General features: G+C 36.9%; 1 protein-coding gene across 7 annotated transcripts in view; it reads left to right on the top strand.

Moving 5' to 3' along the window:
* Positions 1-21,453, top strand: part of NEO1 (neogenin 1) — a 222,214-nt gene that overhangs the window by 183,170 nt on the left and 17,591 nt on the right. For 4 of the 7 annotated variants that reach the window (XM_039856685.1, XM_039856683.1, XM_039856681.1 and 1 more), the window contains exons 15-21: positions 1,050-1,244; positions 7,573-7,668; positions 9,873-10,096; positions 10,179-10,317; positions 12,263-12,370; positions 13,808-14,002; positions 18,352-18,420. In XM_039856685.1, the coding sequence (XP_039712619.1) occupies positions 1,050-1,244; positions 7,573-7,668; positions 9,873-10,096; positions 10,179-10,317; positions 12,263-12,370; positions 13,808-14,002; positions 18,352-18,420 (1,026 nt within the window). The remainder of the gene's footprint in view (positions 1-1,049; positions 1,245-7,572; positions 7,669-9,872; positions 10,097-10,178; positions 10,318-12,262; positions 12,371-13,807; positions 14,003-18,351; positions 18,421-21,453) is intronic. The other 3 variants (XM_039856684.1, XM_039856680.1, XM_039856682.1) reach the window with 2 other exon arrangements.

Here is a 21,453-nt window from a genome sequence, read left to right as displayed (position 1 = left end):
AGGTGAGTTGAACTGGGAAGCCACAGACTGGGGTGCACATGGCTTAAATCCATGAACTTTCATGTATTATACTGCTGTCATTCCTGTAATGCGGCAAGTTTCCTGTGGTTTTTTTTTTGTTTTTGTTTTGTTGTTGTTTTGTGATGACTGTTAGAGAACTGTCGCTTTAAGTAGAACCAGAACCAATAAAAATGTACAGGTGCTTTATGTCTTTTTTTTACCAAGGCCATTAAGAAGATGGATGATCTGAAATTTAAGGTCGAGCCACATGAATCGTGCCTTTATTTCAGTTATGGTTTCCCTTTTCCCTTAGTTCTGGACACCTTGCCCTTTTGCTCACCTGTTTATTCAGTGAGTAACTCCATATGGGTGTGTATATATACCTTTATCAGAGACAAGGGCTGCACTTGGGAGACAAAAGACCCTGGGTACTTTTTCTAATTCTTGATTTACTAATTTCTGAATTAAGGTAGTAATTTATGCCTTGAAATATGTTTGAAAGATACTGTAAATTGCCATCTTTAAAAAGATGGCATCTTTTAAAAGAGGCTTAAAAGCCTCTTTATTTAAATCCATTTGTGGTTCTAAAGTTTCATATTTTCTGACTTATCATATTACTTAGGGGAGTAAATAATTGATACCACATGGTGTAACATGATACTTGATTACCTGTTGACAACAGGCTTCTAATTAATCGGTGTTCTGCCTTTCTCCTTTCACCGGGTATGTTTGGGAATCAGGTGTGGGATCAAGAGGAATGGGTAACTATTGAAAGGCAATTTATTTGTTTTTCTCCTTTGGGCAGAGGTTCTTGGATCTCTTTGTCTTCTCTTCCAAATTAATATTGCAATATCTTGTGTTTCAGGCCATTTGGTTTTTGTTTTCCTCTTAGAATGCATTAAAACCATGGGCCATACAGGTTCTCTTTGAATTCTTAAACATAATGGAAAAAACAGCATTTGGCATGAGACTGCACACCATTCCCCAAGGATGGTGAAATATTCTAAAGGAAGATGGAGCTCATCTTGCTTTTCTCCTTTCTTTCCCAGAAACTCGTGTTCCTGAAGTGCCTAGTTCTCTGCATGTCCGCCCGCTTGTCACTAGCATCGTAGTAAGCTGGACTCCTCCAGAGAACCAGAACATTGTGGTGAGAGGCTATGCCATTGGATATGGCATTGGCAGCCCACATGCCCAGACTATCAAAGTAGACTATAAACAGCGCTATTACACCATCGACAATCTGGGTATGTGTGCCGAGTTGAGGAAGTAATTGCACATGTGATTTCTTTCTTTTTGTCTTTTTATTGTGTAATAATTTTATTTTTATAGAAAACTTTCAAAAATGGTACAAAGAATTCCTGTATATCCTTCATTCAGATTCCCCAAAGTTAACCTTTACCTGTTAACAGTTTACATGTGCTTTATCATTCCTGTTTTCCTATATGTACATATTTTTTCTCTGAACCATTTGGACATGATGCCTCTCTATCCACTGATACTGTAATGTGCATGTCCTAAAAACGAAGACATTTTCTAACATAACCACAGTGCAATTATCAAAGTTAGCAATTTAACACTGAAACGATATCTGTAGACTTTATTCATATTTTACTAGTTGTCTCATTGATGTCCCTTATGATAGAAGAAAAACATTTTCCAGGATTACGTTGCATTTTGTTATCATGTCACATTAGTTTTCTTTGATATGGAACAGTTCTTTGGTTTTTTTCTTGACTTTAATGACTATGACATTTTTGAAAATTATAGATCATTTATATTTTGTAGAATGTCTCTCAGTTTAGAGTTGTCTAATATTTCCTCATACATTCAGCTTATGCCCTTTAGGAAAGAATAGCATAGACGCATTGTGTTCTCGTCAGTGCATCACATTAGGAGGCGCAGGTGAGCCTGTCACTAGTGATGTTAACTTTAATCATTTGCTTAAAATGATATCTGCCATATTTCTCTACTATGAAGTTATTATTTTCTTTATAACTAATATGTACCTTGTGGGGGAGATCCTGTGAGTCTTTGTAAATATTTTGTTTTTTATCCAACTTTCACTTACTAGTTTTAGCATCTTAAGTTATTACTGTGATGTTTCACAAATGGTGATTTTCTAATTCTATTACATCTTCTACATTTATTAGCATTTTTTAATAAGGGGGAGAGCTTTCCTACTTTTTCATAGTAGAATGGCCAGTGGCTTTATAATTGGCTCCTCTGTCCATTTGACATCTCCCATCTTTCTTTGAGCACTTTCTTCCTTTTTGACACAGTAAGATGTTTCAGGTTCATCTCAGATTTCCTAGCCTTAGTCCTTGAATCATCTATTTCCCAATGAATCCTGGTTTCTTTTGTGGGAAATGGTAATTAGAAACCAATGTCTGAGTACTTTACTGGCTCATTGTTACTGGTGTAGAAAATCCTGTGGAATCTACAAGAAAGGCTACTAAATGTTAAGTGAAGTTATTTAGCAAGGTCAAAAAATAGAAGGTTAATGTAAAGAATAGTTGTATTCTCATATAACAATAAGTTGGAAATTGGTATTAAAATAAGTTTCATTTACAATAGCATCAAAAAATATGAAATACTTAGGAATAAAGTTTAAAAATATGTACAAGATCTATGTACTGAAAACTAGAAAATTATTGCTGAGAGAAATTAAAGAAGACAAATAAATTGAGAGACCATGTTCATGGATTGAGGATAGTACTATTAAAATGATAGTTCTCCCCAATGCAATCCCAAGTAAAATTCCAGTAGACTTTTTTGTAGAAATTGATAAACTTATTCTAAAATTTATATGAAAGATCAAAGGAACTAGAATAGTCAAATATTTTTGAAAAAGAATGAAGTTTAGAAGACCCATACTACTTGATTTCAGGGCTTCTTATGAAGCTACAATAATTAAAGCATTGTGGTGGTATTGGTATAAAGGTAGGTGATTAATGGAACAGAATAAAGTCCAGAAATAGATCCATTTGTATATGGTCAATTGATTTTTGACAAAAATACTGAGACAATTTAGTGGGAGGATATAGTCTTTTCAACAAAAGGTGTAGGAATCATTGGATATCTGTTCGAGGAAGAAAAAGAACCTTCCCTGACCCTTATTTTACACTGTGCACAAAACCAGATGTAAACTCAAGAGCTAAAATTATAAAACTTCTAGAAGAAAACAGGAAGAAATCTTTATGTCCTTGGGGTCAGCAAGGATCTCTTAGGATGCAAAAGAGCACAAATTATAACATTTTAAAAATTAATAAATTTGATGTCATCAAAGTTTAAAACTTCCATTTTTGAAAAGACACCAGTAAAATAAAAAGACGAGCCATGGACTAGGAGAAAATACTCATCATTCAAATATCTGATGAAAAATTTGAGTCCAGAATATATAAAAACCCTTACAACTCAGTAAGAAGATGACAGTTCATTAAAAAAGTTAGGCAAAAGATTTGAATGGACAGTGTACCAGAGAAGATACATAAGAAGACAATAAGCATGTGAAAAGATTCTCCACATCATTAATCATCAGCGAAATGCAAATAAAACCACAGTGAAATACGACTACACTTCCTATAGAACTGATAAAATTTAATAGACTGATACTCCCAGATATTAGCAAGGATGCAGAACTGGAACTCTTGCTTCAACCACTACTGAAGTACAACCACTTTAGAAAACAGTTTGGAGATTTCTTAAAAAGTTGATCACACCCAATGTTTCCACTCAGATATTTAACCAAGAGACAGAAAAACGTATATAGACAAAGACTTGTTCATAATAGCTTTATTTATAGTAGTCTAAAAGGGGTAAACAGTAAATGGTAAATTGTACTATATCCATACAATAGAGTACTACTCAGCAATGAAAAGGAATAGGCTGTAGATACACACAACACAGAAAAGGAATAGGCTGTAGATACACACAACACAGAAAAGGAATAGGCTATAGATACACACAACAAATCTAACGAATTTTGCTGAGCAAAAGAAGCTAAACATAAAAAGTACATGTTGTTTTGTTTTTATGAAATTACAGAATAGGCAGCACTAATCTATAGCGACAAAGAAAGATCAGTGGTTGCCAAGAAACAAGGATGATGGGAATTGACTGCAAGGCGCACAAGGGAACTATTTGGAGTATTAGAAATATTCTATATATTGATTGTGGTAGTGATTACACAGGTATATATATTTCTCAAAATTCAACAAACTGTACACTTAATGGGCATATTTTACTATATTCTAATTATATCCCAAAGTTGATGTACAAAGCAAAAAATAAATGATAATATTTTATAATAGAAAATGAATTAATTTTGTTAGGTGTAATACTTTTTCCAAATTGGATTATCATTATAGAGATCTTTCTAAGACTTATCTTTTAATTCAGAATCTGCCTTGGACCAACTTTTTAATTCAATCATTCCTTTGTAAATATCTTTCTTAACAACTTTAGGTGCCTAGCAAATGAATTACCTTTAGCTTTTCTGGTAGAAAATAAGCAGCAATTTCATGCTTCAAAAACGAAGTAGCCATTCTCTTTCCTTTCAAGAAGAAACAGCACAGGTACCTAGGACATGTTCTCCACATGAACATTCTTATAAGGCAGTTGTGAGAGAGCAAAAGAAGAGCTTTGTTGGTAGGATAAAAATATCTCTGTGCTGACCCACTGCCTACTGTTTCTTTTATGAAACTACTGAAAGGAGAATCCTTGCAGTGTAGCAGTACATGGTCCTTGACCGTCACGTGCTTTCAGTCTAGTAGAACAAAAGTAATATACAAGAACCAATGGAATGAGATGAAGTGAAGTGTGGTTGGAGAAGAGAGAGCTAGTAAAGCACTCTAGAGCAGTCTAGGAGAACCTTAACCTGAACTTGAAAGACTGAGTCAGAATAGCGTTTGAAAACAAGAGATGAGAAGGAGCACTTCATGTGTGAAGAGAGTAAACAGATCACAGTGAGAAGTAGTAAAAAAAATTTAATTTTGCATGAAGTAAAATGAGCTTGAGCTATATCAGTCAACACAGATATATTTAAGATGCATATAATGTTGAACAAAATAAGAAAGTCAGAATGGAGAAATACATTTAGGAATTCATTTATTAATTAAATTAGCTCTCCCCTGAGCTTCAGATCCATATAAACATCTGTTTACTAAATATCTGCACTGCGATATAGCCCATATTCTATCATAATTTAATCAAAATTAAAGTTAGTATCTTCTGCAAACCTTTTGATCAATCAGCAAATATTTAATGAACACCTACAGTATCTCACACTATGCTAGAGGTTCAGTAGAGAATCAACCAGACATGAGCCCAATTATTAGAAATAATACAATTTTGAAATAATTGAAATTGTTTAGGGTGCTGAGGAAGAGAGGTGGGGTACTACAGGCTGTGTAACTAGAGAGGCTAATCCAGTCTTGGATGAGCCCTTTAAGATGAATAGGCATTATCTCAGTAAAGAAGAAGGGTACATGTTTCTCCAGCCTGGGAAACAGCTGCAGATGTTAAGGCCCACGGTTAGGAGGTGCATAGTGCTTCAGTGAACCAAGAGATGGCTGGTAGAGATGGAGTGTAGAAAACAGGGTAGAGAGATGAGAGGCAACAAGACTTGAATCAGTAAGATTCATTCGCATATAGGGGAGGAGGGAGAGAGAGGTCTTAGTAACTCCCAGGCTTCTGACTTGAGCAGCAGGGCACATAATAGTGCCATTTGTGAACTAGGGAACACTGGGGCACATCTGAAGTGGGGAGAGAGAGATTTGAGACATCCAAGTGAATATGCCAGACAGTTGAACATGGAGGTTCGGTGCTCAAAAGAAAGGTCTGGACTAGAGATATGTATTTGCGTTTGACGGCACATATGTGCTAATCCAACTAAGGAAATGGGTGCAAGCACATAAGAAGAGTGAAAAGTGGGAATAGAAGGGGTTTTGAAAATGTGTCATGGTTGCTTTGCGTCTGTCCCTAGTCTCAGTGAATGACCTTACTATCTACCATGTTGCCCAAACCAGCACCTTTTCATTTTTCCTCACCAGTAAAATACTAAGTCTTATTGATTCCATTTGTTGTTAATTCTGACATTGAAAGCCCAGGTGCCTTTATATATTGTCCATTAGTATCTAAAGAATGGGCCACCTAGGAAAGCAGCTATTTTAAGCTTTTGAAGCAATGTGGGCCACTTGAAGTATGGCCACTTTGGAAAACTGCCCAACTTTGCCAGAAGTGAGTGGTATGGATCAGCTCCCCTCCTTGCAACACTTTAATGGAGCTCACATCTTCATTTCTGACTCTGGACTTTTGAAGTACCCATCCTGAATTTTGCCTGGGTCAGAAATGTGATGAAATAGAATCTTTCTGATTTACCTCAGCCAATGGAAGAATGGATGCTATTCCAACTTAATAATAGCCACTCTTTATCGAGTCTAAAAAGCAACATGGAGAGAGTATTTCTTTTCAACTTACATTTCCTGCAGCATCACTGCCAAGCCAGTTATAATCCTGGGCCATATCTGATCCAACTGAGAAGTCTACATGAGGGGTAGATGAGGTTTGGCAGTTCCTGGATTTGGAGGCCCCCTAGAGAGTTAGGGACATTCAGCAGTTACTAAGCTAACAGTTTATCTCCTACTTCTCTACCTTGGCTGTTCTAATTGCTGCCCTCCTTCTGAAAAGAAAATGGGTTTGTTTAATTCTAAGCTCCACCTATGGGTTTTTAACACAAGAAAAATCCTATTTACTTATTCTAATCCAAGCTGTGCACTATACAATAACATCAGTAAACCATCAACTAGTTGAGGCCAAGAGTGGATTCAAGCAAGATCAGCCTCATTCCTGGGACTAACTCCAGGAAGTTAATTCTGGACAGTTTTCTATACAGTAGTCACCCCTCCCCAACATCCAAGGCTTCACTTTCCACAGTTTCAGTTACTCATGGGCAACCAAGGTCTAAAAGTAGTAAATGGAGAATTCCAGAAATTAACAATTCATAAATTTTAAATTTCTTACTGTTCTGAGTAGTGTAATGAAATCACGCCATCCCACTCTGTTCCTCCTGCCTGGGATTAGAATCATCTCTTTGTCCAGCATGTCCATGCTATATATGCTACCTGCCCATTAGTCACTTAGTAGCGATCTCAGTTATTAGATCGCTTATCAGAGAGAGAGAGAGAGATTACATTCATGTAACTTGTAATACGTTATATTGTTAGGATCTATTTTTTATTGTTTTCGATCTGCTACTGTGCCTAATTTATAAACTAAACTTTATCATAGTTATGTATGTATAGTAGAAACCATAGTCTGTATAGGGTTCGGTACCATGTGTGGTTTCATTTTCTGGGAGTCTTGGAACATATCCCCTGTGGATAAGAGGAGACTACTATACTGTGTATGCTGATATCTCACATCTCCTTGCACCCCAAAATAATCCCACATGTAAGTTTTTTAAATCTTTCCTTCTGATTTCCCCTGCAATTAAGATCATGCAGATCCCTTTGAATTTTAAAATTCTGTAGTGAGATTTATTTTTAAGTGTTTTGACTTGTTTCTTTCCGTCAGATCCCAGTTCTCACTATGTGATTACCTTGAAAGCGTTTAACAACGTGGGTGAAGGCATCCCCCTGTATGAGAGTGCTGTGACCAGACCTCACACAGGTAAGATATCCTGCCCATCTCTGGTCTTCAGCATTTTTTCCAGCAGCTTAAGTAGAATGTTGGCATGAGGCCTGCCCCCTGGGTATCACTGGAAGGAAAAGTATATAGCAATTTAGGGTACAAGCTTTAAATAGGAAAATGGACTTTCAGCATGGAAGGTTCTATTAATTCCGGATTCACTTTTTAGAAAATATTAACAATCCTGTCATGTAAACAATTCTATGGAGGAATTATATAGATTACTGATGGTAGCAATAAATATACATGATTGGTGAATCCAGTATTTTCTTTGCTAGTCACCTGAGTTGGTTAAGAAAGTATTTTTCCAGATGCTTTTCATAAGCTTTATGTAAAGAGTATAAAGTCATATGTACTATCCATGTACTAATTGTGTATTTATTATAAAAGACTAAATATTCATTATTTTTTCTTTGTAGTTTATTTAAAATATCTTTAAATGATTATATATATAATGTAAAATTTCTATAAATATATAGAACATCTAATTTACATCTGGATGGGAAAGTTTATTGAAGTAAATAGAGTTGTAAATTTTTCTATGGGTACTGAAAAATCAAAGAATTTATCATTTTCACAAATGCTCTTTTCCATTTGTTTCCCAGAATTGTTACTCTGTATTGCCTGCTATGTCTTCTGGATACTTTGCATGATATTATAGATTTGGCATTCTTTTTAAAAAGATAATCTCTGTCCCTTTTTTTAATGCTTTTACTTAACAAGACCATCATTACTAAATGTTCGGTAGTTCTATCTTCTGCTCCTATGTACTTAAAATTTCTAAGTTCTTTTAAAAATAATTTTGGTATTCCATAAAAGAAAAAAAGCAAGATGAAAACAATATTTAAATAAGTTGTTTGTTACTTTCTTAAGTCAGCCTACAATAGAAAAAAACATCTGAAATCTTTTCATGTGACTTAAAAATATAGCTTTCTTGCTAGCAATACACAAGGAAATGTTCCTAACTCATGTAACCTATTTTTTTCTCAAAAGTTGTTACAAATAAAAAATTTTTCATAAAGAACTCTAATGATTTTTGCACCTGAAGATGTTTTCTGTAACTAAGTGAAATATGTCCTGATCTTTGAACAAAGCCCTTGATTATTATGTATGCTGTTCCTCTGTTATTTTAAGTCCTCATTGTGTAGGAAATACACAGATGGAGACTATGACTTTAGATCGGCAGTTATTCATACACAAGGCCCGTGCCTTTTCAGATTTTGAGTTATAGGAAGGGCTGGTCACCATAACCATGTGGGAGACCCATTTTAAAACCTTAACTTAAAATAAACAAATGTGTATATACTTAGAAATCCTGACCAAGAGTTGGGAAAGCCCAAATGGATCCTGCTATATTGCTGTGGGCTCATGGTCCTTGCTGCCTTTATGCTCATTGTGGCCTCTCTTTTGATGAGAATGTGTCTGGTGCATATGGCATAGGACAGCACATGAGTATAGACTTTTCTTTTTATCAGGTAAGTATTCTGATTTCTAAAGTTCATAAAGACTTTGTCACTTGCGCCCATAACTGTGGCATTTCCCATAACTTATTGGGATTTATTAATGGGTTGTTCTCTGACTCTACTGGAGAAAGTGTAACAGGACAGCAGCAGATCTGAACTGGGCCCTGTGTGGGTGTCAGATACCCTCAATACCAAGGCCAGGCTAAGTTGCCATTGGCTAACATTCAGGGCCCAACTTGAGAGTAGGACCCTTACATGTCCGATGATTTGCATTGATAAGCCGGGTCGCAGAAACTCAGCCACAGACACTGAAATATCAAAACAGATCATGAGCTTTGTGTTGCTCATTCAGAAATTACACCCTTGATTTTAAAAGCAATTTGTATCTTTTTGTGATCTTTTCTGGACAGAAAGTAGAATTTTCAAGTAATTTAAGAAATTTCAAGTATTAATATATTAATGTAATCACTAGGTTATCAAATTTTAATCAAATTACAGAATACATTAGAGAATATAGTTAATTACTGTTTCTCTAGATGTTCTCTGAAAGAACACAAGTGGAAATATTCTTTCAAATGAATAGTGGTGGTCTATTAACTCTGGATTCTCTTTCTCTTTCTTTATTTTTCACCTTTCATTCCATTATATTATTCCACATTTCCCTTTTCTTTTATTTTTGTTTATGTTAAAATGCCACTTCCTTTTTAATTACTTTTTACCCAGACACTTCTGAAGTTGATTTATTTGTTATTAATGCTCCATACACTCCAGTGCCAGATCCCACTCCCATGATGCCACCAGTGGGAGTCCAGGCTTCCATTCTGAGTCATGACACCATAAGGATTACATGGGCAGACAACTCACTGCCCAAACACCAGAAGATTACAGACTCCCGGTACTACACAGTCCGATGGAAAACCAACATCCCAGCAAACACCAAGTACAAGGTACTAGCACATGTGCTCTGCGCAAGAAAAGCTAATGATTGATATTTTCTAAATCTAAAGTTCTTGATTCATATGTTTCCAGAATGCAAATGCAACGACTTTGAGTTATTTGGTGACTGGTTTAAAACCAAATACACTGTATGAATTCTCTGTGATGGTGACTAAAGGTCGAAGATCAAGTACATGGAGTATGACAGCCCATGGGACCACCTTTGAATTAGGTATGTGTTGTCAGAACTTTATGTCACGTGGCATTTCTTCTCTTTGCAAGACATGAAAGCCAGTGGAAGTTCATGTCTTTGTTGTGCCACATTCCAAGTCGTGAGACTCCTCATCACCTGCTTTTACTAACCAAGGAAAGAACTGAGGGCATAAATTGGCATATTCACTGAACACAGTGAGCAACTACAGTTGGAGTTCAGTGTTTGCTTTTTCAGCTGTTGAATTATGTTTTTTTCATCATTTATATTTGCAGATAACAAAAATATTTGCAAATAACAGGATAATTTAATACAAAGTATACTAGATTTTAGGAATCAAAAGACTTGAGTTCAATCCCAGGACAGCCATCTACTGACTGTGTGATCATAAGCAAGTCATCTAACCTCTAAATCTGTTTTCTCCATCTAAAGAAGAGGGGTAGTAATCTCTGCCTTTCCTACTTTGTAGGATTATTGTAAGGGTAAAATGAGGAGCAGATGGGAAAGCACATGGTAAATTATAAAGCACTGTGTAGATGTATGAGATTATTTTCATTAATCCTGCTTAACTAGTAAATCGAGATGGAGAAGATGAAGTGACCTGCCCTTCACCAGGCAGCTACAATGCCACGCTTGCTAGAGCCTCAGCACTTTCCTAGCAGCTTTCATGCAGACCAGTTAGTTAATGTCTTGTAAAATCTCCCACTGGAGTAGCTTACGGTTTCTGTCTGTAAGTAAACATGAAAGAGAAAAGACCGCTGAGCAAATTAAGCAGGCCATCCAGGTTTGGGATTCTGTTTTCTTTTGCTCACTTGTAGCCTGCCCTTCTACCCCTTCTACTTTCCCAGCTTGGGGATATATATAGCCATTGGGAGTCTCTGTCTATTCCAGCCTCTTGTTTTTTTTCTCTCCTGCATATAAATAATGAAAAATGGAACTATTAAGTCTCCCTAGATGGCTTGGCCCTAATGTGTTTTTGTCTTCTGAGCAGTTGGTTGGACTTCCTACAGAGAAAAGGGGTTGGATTTAGAGATCTAGAAATACAGTGCACAGAAGCTTCAATAGACCTTGAGTTTGCCTTCTTTGCCAGTTTTAATATCTTTTTGCTTTAATTCAAACCCATTAGCTAATAAGTGATATTGTGTGTTCCCTTAGAATATTTGCATTTCACTAGGCTTCCTTCCATTTTATATTAGGAGAATTCCAGTATTTTAGGAAGAGAAGAATAAATTTAAGGACTAACTTAATTTGCTCATTTTCCTACTAGTACAGTAAAAGTTTTCAGTAATAACATGGAATAAGAAGTGTAATCATTTTTTTAATTGTTTTTTTCTGTTGCATAAGTAGCTTTACACTTCAGAGCAGTAACCTCAAATAGTTGACAATGTGTTTTCAGTACAAACTTAAAATACATCAGTTTATAAATCATGTGTTCTTTGAAGGAATCGAGGGTTTTCAGACATCATATTTGATTTAGAGAGGCAACTATAGGTGTGAGAGAAAAATGATTTTACATTTAAAAGTATCCTAACAAAAAAATACAAATTAGAAGGGAATGTCATCTTGGGAAAATCACATAACATTTTCAGTGTCCTGATCTTTCAAGCAGGGATAGTGGTAACTACCTTTCAAGTTGCCATAAATATTAAGAGAAATGTTATTTGTAAAATATATAGTAGGTACTTGGTAACCTCTAATGTCTTTTGATTTCCCTACCTATCCTATATATCCCTGAACCCCAGCCAAATGCCAGTTCTGTTTCCTCATAGTATGGTATTCTCTTTTTGATATTTTGCATATTTTTCTTTTTATTAGAACTAGTTATAGACAGACTGTGAGTTCTTTAAGTCAGTCATTATCTCTTTTGCCTTGTACCCTTTATTTTGCCTTATAAATGGAAAAAGTTGAGAAAATGGTAAATGAAATTGAAATGACAGGAATTATTGAAAGTATTGCTATTTTGTAGTTCCTACTTCTCCACCCAAGGATGTGACAGTTGTGAGTAAAGAAGGAAAACCTAGGACCATAATTGTAAATTGGCAGCCTCCCTCTGAAGCCAATGGCAAAATTACAGGTAAGATGCCTTTAAATGTGTGTCTGTTCCCTATTCCTGCCTGGCAGAAGCACCCAGGAGAGTTCTGTTTTGTTGGGAGTAGTGGGAGTCTGAGTGCTGGCTGCATCATTTTACGAGGTGCTGTGAGTCATGATGGTCCTTAAAAATGAAGCCAAGGGATGCCCTTTGCCCACAGTGACATAAAAATGAGTCGCCAGCTAGTTGTTTTGACTCACATTGCATGAGAGGCTGATGGACACAGGCTGCACTAGGCAGATAGCCTTTGGTTGTAATGGGGCCTCTCTGCCTCTGACTATATGACTTGCTTTGGGGTTAAAGACCCTGCCTAATTATGCAGGATAGTTCCCAGTAAATAGAGATTCAGATCTTTTACCCTGAAGCCTGAAAGTGTCCATTAGGCTTTTTAATACCCTCCCCTTCCCCCACCAGGCCTGCTACTTCAGCTTCCTGTACTTTTACAATTAGAGTTAAGAGTTTGACTTGGCCTAGGCCTTTGAAGAGACCTAGAATATTTCCTCAGACTTCCAGAGAACTGTCCACAGTGGTGACCACTGTGCCTTCCTCAGCCTTATCAAGGAGGAAAGCCTGCTGGGAGTTTGCTGTTGATTATCCCCTTGGAGACTCTGTTCTGAGTAGGTATATGCTGAGGAACAGGAGTCTGCCTTCTGAAGTTCCTTAGTGTGAATAGGGTTACCTAAGGAAACTGGAAGCATTTCTTAGCATTGTTCTGCTTCGGCTTTCAGTAGAAACGCCTTTCCATAAATCCCTGGTCTTTATGTCATGTTTTAGGTTTTTTAACTTGCCTCTTTTATTAAAAAGTGAAGCATGACTTGACTTGGCTTGCATTTTATTTTTTCTTTAAAACCCAGTAATGCAGTGCATTTTTGCACTTTGTGAGTCAGGTAGGCTTATGGTTGTAAGCCTCAGCCATGGAGATTGAGCGCCCTCTGGTGGAGGTATCTGGTGACGTTTCACTGTGACTTCCACCCAAGTCTGGGAGAACTGAAAGGTTGCTGCCCATCTCCCAGTTTTTCTTCTGGGAAATCACATTAGTGAGAGCTAAAACAGCGTGTCAGGTCGTTATTGGTTTTCAAAACAGCATTATTTTAATTGTAGACTCTAGAAGGTACATTATTTAAATATTAAGATGTTGAAGTGATTATTTTTCCTGTATGATTTCTTAGCTTCTGAGAGTACTTAATTCTATATTTTTTATTTTTTATTAGTTTTATTACTTTGACTGGTACTGTGTAAACCACACTGTGGTTTTCTTAATATAATGTTTAGTGTAGCATTTGGAATGCATTTTACCATTGCTGTTTAATCAATAACTGGTTCTCTACTTGTTTATGCTATAACATATATCGTTATTGACTTACCGATTGCAAAAGAAAAAGCAAGAATAAGATTTCATTTCTCATTAACTGCTTTGGACAGGTTACATCATATATTACAGCACAGATGTGAATGCAGAGATACACGACTGGGTTATTGAGCCTGTTGTGGGAAACAGGCTGACTCACCAGATACAAGAGTTAACACTTGACACTCCATACTACTTCAAAATCCAGGCTCGGAACTCAAAGGGCATGGGGCCCATGTCTGAAGCTGTCCAGTTCAGGACACCTAAAGGTAAGGCTTCTTCAAACAGAGTGTTTTATCATGTGTCTTTTTAGTGGGCCTGTGCTTGCACATATCACTTTAGCGTATAGAGATTATAGATAATATGAGAAGTCCTCATGATGAGCCACAATGTGTACATTTATCTCAAAATGATCCCTCACCTACCACTGACCACCCTAGGTTTCTGGCCTAACCCTATCACATAGAAGGAAACTGACTTCAGACCGTTCAAAGCAGGTGAATTGCAGTGATCTAAAGGTCAAATCAGATGTGAGTCTCTTGGTTCCCAGACAGAGTAATAGCATGTTATTATGATGGATGATTCTCTTTCAACACATGCAGGCTCTTAACCTGAAAGGCTTATTTTAGACTTTTGTAGAGAGAAAGAGACTAAAAGGGGCCCTTTAAAGAAAACTCTAGATAAGAAAGTGAAGATAATAAAGTATTGAACTAAGCGAGTGTAGGAATGAAATTTAGTCGGAGAACTGAGTCTATGGAAATATAGAAACCATATATGGATTTCTCTTCTGTTAGTACTTTAAAAAAAAAAAAGACAATTGATTTGGAAGTTTGTGGGGGTTTTATTTTTATTTTTTCCTTTAAAAATTCTGCCTGTCCCATCTTCAAAGCTTGTGATCCTTGCTCTTGTTTTTTCTTCCCCTGTGCTTGGCCTGTTAGCGGACTCCTCTGATAAAATGCCTAATGATCAAGGTAAATGAGTAGATGGCCTCTCTTTCCTTTCCTCTCTTTCATGACCTCTTATTAGCTTTTCGTTGGTTATTTTTTTTTTTCCCTGAAAATCAGTACCATGTGTTAAAAACTATGTGTTTATTGGCCAAAGTGGAGTTGAGTCCTTGTTTGTGGCACTTGGGGTATCTGAAAAGCTGGGAATCTACTTAGGAGCTAAATAGACTGGCAGAAAAAAGAAAAAAAAACTGAGTTCTGCCCCTGTAGGAGATTGGTAAGATTATCGTTTGCACTAAAATATTGAAATTCTGTAACAGTAATAGGCATTTGTGCCAGGATGAGAACAAGCATACCAATTTGTTGTATTTGTAGCATCTAGGATTTTATTAGTATCTCTAGATGAAAAGTTGTAATCAAATTCAGCAAATACCCTATTTTCCTCCCCACACAAAGAATCTACAAATTTACCCTGCTGAATTGTATGATTATCTGTGACAAAATTAGTGCTGTTTACTCTGTTACCATAAGCTTATTTCAGTGCTCCTTTTCCATTTCTTCCCTTAAATATATCTGCTCATTTTAATAGAAACGATTTAAAGTAGAAACCTAAGAAGCATGGGCCTCAGTGTCACCATTCTTGAAATTATCTGTCAGCAAGGTCTTTTCACTATAATTGCTTTGGTGAAGAGGTAACTGTACTTAGGGATTGTCATCTCTGGGAATTCAGCTACAGTTGGTATCTGTTTTCTATACTAAGAAAGAGCAATAACAGTAAATTTGATGGTTGCTTTCATGGTTTAAGAGTAGTCATTAGAAATACAAAGTCTTTGGCTCTTGGTTAATATCAAGGTCAGAACTTGAGGTTTCAAGTTTCAAGGCTTTGAAAATGTGTTTACATTCAATGAGTCTTTTGTTGTACTTTGGAGAAGCTGCAAACATGATTTTGTATGTGGAGGAGAAGTGCCACAAGGCACCCTAATCATGGTAGAAACTTTGAACTTAAGCATGAAGAAAAATAACCATATTGTATATGCATAGAATATAAATGTGCTCGTTGTCCTTCCCTCGCTTCATTCCATAAGCCAGAGAACAGTTCTGGGCTGCACCACACCTCTGACATTTAAAATTCTTCACTTATAATTATTTTTGGTTTTTGGCTAATCCTTGAAATTTTCCGTTCATAGGTTAAATTTAAAAGAAAAAATAATTGAGAAATACAGATGTTAAACCAACCAGCTTATTAGCAAATTGTGTTCTTTGGCAATTATTTACATAATATGATACTCTGGATAGTTTGCCTTAAGTGTGGGCTGCCTGACAAATGACTCCACTTAGACATGAAGAGCCTTACAAATGCTAAGTCATCTCCACCAGCTAGACTTTATCATAGTGAAAAGAACAGCTGACATAAGGTGTGTGCCATTTGGGAGGAACGATGGCATCAGAAGTAAGGGGATAGAGTAATAAGTATGGACAATTGAAGAGAGACTGTGAGTTAAAGTCTAGAATAAGCCCTTTTGGATACCCAAGAATGTTTGTTACCTTTCAGGATTTTGAACTTCTGGAAACATAGAAAACATTGTTTTTGTCTCTAGATTTATTGTGTTAAATGAACTACATACAGAAACCTTCAGATTTTCATTTAATTTCTTCCAAGTCTGATAATTTATAGAAGTACTTGACATTAGCTCTAATGTTTTACAGAAACACAACTAGTTTATGAATTTCTAGTCAAGCTTTATTTGTAGAAATTATTCTAAGTTTTCTGAAGCTTTATGCTTTCCATCTCTGTAAAGAGAAAAATTATATTCTTTCCTAAAGATTTATTATGCTTATAATAATAGTAGTTAATATTTATTGAACATTTACTATATGTCAGGCAATATTCAAAATATTTTATAGAATTAAATTTCATTTAATCCCCAGAACAGTTTTATGAAGTAGATACCATTATTATCACTGTTTCACAATGAGGAAATGAATACCCAAAAGAAATAACTTGCCAAAAGTCAAACTGTTAGTACATGATGGAGCCAGTATTCAAGTGTAGGCAGTCTCTTAAGCACTGTGCTATATTAACTCTGAGGGGCAGCTTTTACTTTGCAATTCTTTCAGACCTCTTCAAGAGAAGCATGATACTACTTCCTTCTGGCCTCAAATCCTTGCTTTATTGGGAAAAGACTCCTTGTATTTGCTTTCCCCAAGTAGATTCTTCTATAAATGTGAAGAACAAAATTCAAGACCAAGAATAGGAATTTCTAAACACTGATATTTGTGTTTTCTTAGGTCTGCTTGTGAGGTGGTCCCAAGCCTAAGGTCAGCAGCCTCACTTTTGTTTTACAGTGATGGATTAGGAGACAGTGTCTTTTGTGAGCAACTAGAGGGAAGACTTTGTTTATCCATCTTTGGATATTTAGGTGACTGAGAAGGAACTGAGACCCCAATTTGAACCTTCACTTGCCTTCCTGCTCCTGCTTAGGGCAACTTTATATTTGGAAATTATGCAAACAGGGTGAATTCCCCCACCCTGAGTGGAGATTCAAGTCCTGCACCTAGAGAGAGAGAGTTCTTGATTGAGCTCAGAAAGAATTCAAGCGCACACCAGAGTTAGAATCAAAAGGAGTTTATTAGAGAAGGAATAACACTCCATAGTCAGCGTGTGGTCTCCTTTCAGAGGCAGAGAATGTGAGAGAGGAGAAGGACAAAGAGAAAAGACTGGGGGAACAAAAGACAGATTGAAAGACAGACAAAGACCAAGAAGACAAAGACCCTAAGTGTTTGGGGAATTCAGTTTATATGTCACTCTTAGTTTCTATGAATTACAGTTTAAAGACTTTGTTTACCTATTTTCCTTTGATGGTATGGGTATATGGTGTGAAAGATAAGGGCATGTAGCTTGAAAGGTATGGGGATATAGTGAGAAAGCCTGCTGGCAGTCCCTAGCTTTTGTTCCATAGGTTCCGTGATTTTGGCCTTAGGGAATGAACCACAGAGTACAACGTAAAGACTGTTTTCCCTTCTAGGTATGGGCGAAAGGTTTGTTAGTCATCCCAGAAGGAATCTTCCTTTGTTCTCTAGGTTTCCTATAGTCTGGCAGTAGGACTGGCAGTACATTGCAGGCTCTGAAAATAGCTTCATTTAACATTTAGTTCTCATTACCTCTTCCTTACGTTAGAAAGGCAACTTCATAATTTGAGAAAAAAAGCCAAACATTACTGACATGTGCTAGGCCAGATCAGCATAGCCAGGGCCCTTAGAAGAGTCCAGTTCTTTACTACAGAAGATAACCAAACTGGTACCCTTGGTTCCTTTTCCCAGAGAAGCTACTTTTGCATTAAGTGCTATGAGCCACCTTTCAGAAACTGTTTCCTGGGCCAGAGAAATGGATATGTTCCCACATTATGAACAGCGAGTAGCAGTCTGGTTACACATTAGATACAGCCATGGGAAAAGGATGTCAGCCTTTCAGATGCCTCATTGCAGAGAAAGTTATACCTTAGTTTGCTTTGCACAAATAGACTGTATTTCCCCCTGTTGTTGATGTGCTACTTCATTTTCTCATGAACAGAATAAAATGAAAATATTTTTTCGTAGAAAACACTTAGTAGCTGTGAAGTGGACTTGTCACACCAGTGGATCGGGTCTACTGATGTGATGTTTTTCTCCTTCAGCCTCAGGGTCTTCAGGAAAAGGAAGCCGGCTTCCAGACCTAGGATCTGACTACAAACCTCCAATGAGCGGTAAAGCCCCTCCCCCTGGCTTTTTTGGCCTACTGTGGGCATGACGCAGTTCTGCTGGACATCTGGAAATGTCTTTTATAGCTTAATGTGTAGTAATATTGTAGCATGTTACCTACTTCCATTTATTTAATAGAGTTAGCTTTAGGCATTTTTCTGACAAATGTTTGTTGAATTACCGCAAACCCGTTCATTGTAAGATCTATAAATAAAATTGTTTCTCCACATAGCCAACTTAAAATAAGACTAATTCTAAGCAAACAAGTCTTCCTTTTGCCCACTGCCTCTAGAAAAAAATTAGAATCTTGTTTTCAAAAATAAACCCTCTAGTGGAATTAGCTATCACCCAAATAAGCCAAAGAAATGCTTTGGAATCATTAATTTCTCCCCAAACTACTTTCTGTAGTGTTTTTGGTTTGGGAATTCTAAAAAATTCTTCCCACTCTCTTAACCATCCTACGAGCTGGTGCCTTCTAATTAATTAAATGATGACATCTACTTTTCTATAGGACTTCACCATTCGTAAATTACTTTCACACATGAAATCACATTTGATCCTCATAACACTATGAAGCAAGGAGAACAAATACATTATTCCCATTTTATACATTAGGAGACTCACTAGAGAAGTAATGTGCCTGGATCCATGCCTTAATTATAGAAGTCCTAGAACCAAAACCCAGGCCTTTGACTTCTGATTATGCCTATCCACTCTCACACTCAGCCTTAAAGGCACAGTTCTATACCAGACGTAGGAATCTGGTATTGGCGAAAATCCACACAAGTAGTTACTAGAAATAACTCTTAGTGTCTCCTCACCTCTGCTAGAGAAATGTGGAAGAGAAAGGCCCGTCCTCTGGAAACTCCTACTTAATTGTGGAAATAAAATGATTTCTTAATCTCCAGTTATTTATTTAAACAAAAAGTGGTACTGCCCAGACTTCGGTAAAATCAGCCTATTCTTTGAAGAGCCAGAAAACTTGCAAGCTCTGAGTTCTACAGTTTTTTTCTCTTGGGATGCATACGTTACATTTATATGCTGGTCACAATATAATATTTAAGGCTGTGAGGAAAGTAATTATTTCTGTTTTTTTCTTTCATGTATGCATTCATTCATTCATTCATTTGCACATATTTTTAAAGGTTCAGGTTCTATGTAATAGGCTATGGGAACAAGAGGAATGAGTAACAAACTCTAGTAGAGAAAAGGGAAAGCTTTGTAGAAGAGATGATATCTGACCCAGATTTTAAAAGATGCACGGAAGATTGCTAAATGTGGAGAAGGAGGTTCAACATTCCAGGAAGCAATAACAGCACGTGCAAAGGCATGATGGTATAAAACAAACTGCTCCCTCACACTGCCTAGAGGCAGGATAGAGAGTCTCAGGTTAGAGAAGATTGGTTAGAACCACCCTATCAAATGCTCAGGTAGCAATGCTAAGAAATATGAGCTTCATCCTGTGAAAACATATATGAGATGGCTGATAACTAGTAAACTACGACTTCCATTTATTGAGTATATACTGTTATTACTCTGGTGACAGGGAATAATGATTTGGGGACTAAGTAAGGATAAAGTCAGAAAAGAATGGTTGAGAAGCTATTGCAGTAGTCCAGGTGAGGCTTATGAAATGGCCTCTCATTGTCCCAGGTAGGAGGGTCGATGCGCCCTTTGGAACCTCACTTGGAAGGAAGCTTTTGACCAGCTCAGAAGTGAGAGGTCAAATGCAATTAAATGGAGATTTATCTCTGTGGACTGCGGGGGAGCACCACCACCACCACCACGACCACCACCACCACCTCTGCTTTCCTCCCAGCCCCTAGCTCCCCAGCCTCTTATTTGCAGTGCCTGCCCCACTAAGTACCCCACCCAGTAGCTCTGTACTGTTGTTAATAAATGCTCATGTAAAGCCCAGATATGTTCTAATTTTACTAGCCCCTAATTCTGTAGTCTTTTCCATATATAAAAATGTTATATTATTGAAGGTCAGTTGTGTACAGTTTGAGTTGTCTATCTGCTTACCTTTTTCTAAGAAAAGAAGGATAAAAATGATTGAACCAAATGTAGAAGAATAAGCTCTTAAGCCTTCCTAAATCAGCCCAGATTTTGCACTGTGCTTAGATGTAGCCTATAAAATCACAGAATCAAAAGTTGGAAGGTCAGCTAATCCTGTATTATGGAAGCGATTCCCACAATAAATACAATTTAGATTAGATTATAAATTTATAAACCTGGAAGTATATGAGAATCACTATAGGAGCTTTTCTAAAAACATGGATTCACAGGCTGTGCCTTCATGGTAGGAATTTCTTTCACAACATCCCAGACTGGGCAGGTCGACTCTTCCTAGGTACTTCTAGTGAATAAACATTCATTACCTGGAAAGTAGCTCATGCCATTATGTCATTATGTACAGCTCTGATTGTTAGGTGAGAGAGAGAGAAACTCGAAGGAAAGATACCAAATATCCATGGTGGTTACATCTGTATGGTTACATATTTTTTAATGTGAGCATGCATAACTTCTATAATGGCGTGGGAAGCAAAGAAATGTTTCAGAAAATGAAAAAGGAAAACTTTTAGATTACAAAAGACCTTGATCAAGAGCTTGGACCTCATCCTGTAAGCAGTGGGGAAATAAGAACTAAATTTCCTGAAGGTCCTAAATGCTCTGGCTTCTGCATACCTCTCCAGCCTCATCTGCTCAACTTCCTTTCCTCTAACTTTGCATATCTCTCTCTGCTTAAGCAACAATGGCTACTTTTCTTTTCCTTGAACACCCCTAGAACATATCGTTTCTGCTTTAGGATCTTGCTACTAGCTATTCCCTGTCTCTGGAATGTTTTTCCTCCAGGCCTTTGTATTATGAGATCTCCCTTGTCATTCAAATCTCCACTCAAATGCCATCTTCTCTGGGAAGCTTTTTCCAACCACTCAGTATAAAATAGCCACCCAATCACTGTATTTTACCTTCTCATTTTATTTTTTCATAGCACTCATTACTACCAATAATTTCTTACTGTTTATTGTCTGCCC

This window comes from Pteropus medius, unplaced genomic scaffold (genome assembly GCF_902729225.1).
Source record: "Pteropus medius unplaced genomic scaffold, Ma_sr-lr_union100, whole genome shotgun sequence".
Classification (NCBI taxonomy): Eukaryota; Metazoa; Chordata; class Mammalia; order Chiroptera; family Pteropodidae; genus Pteropus; species Pteropus medius.
This window is presented reverse-complemented; position numbering and strand designations above follow the sequence as displayed.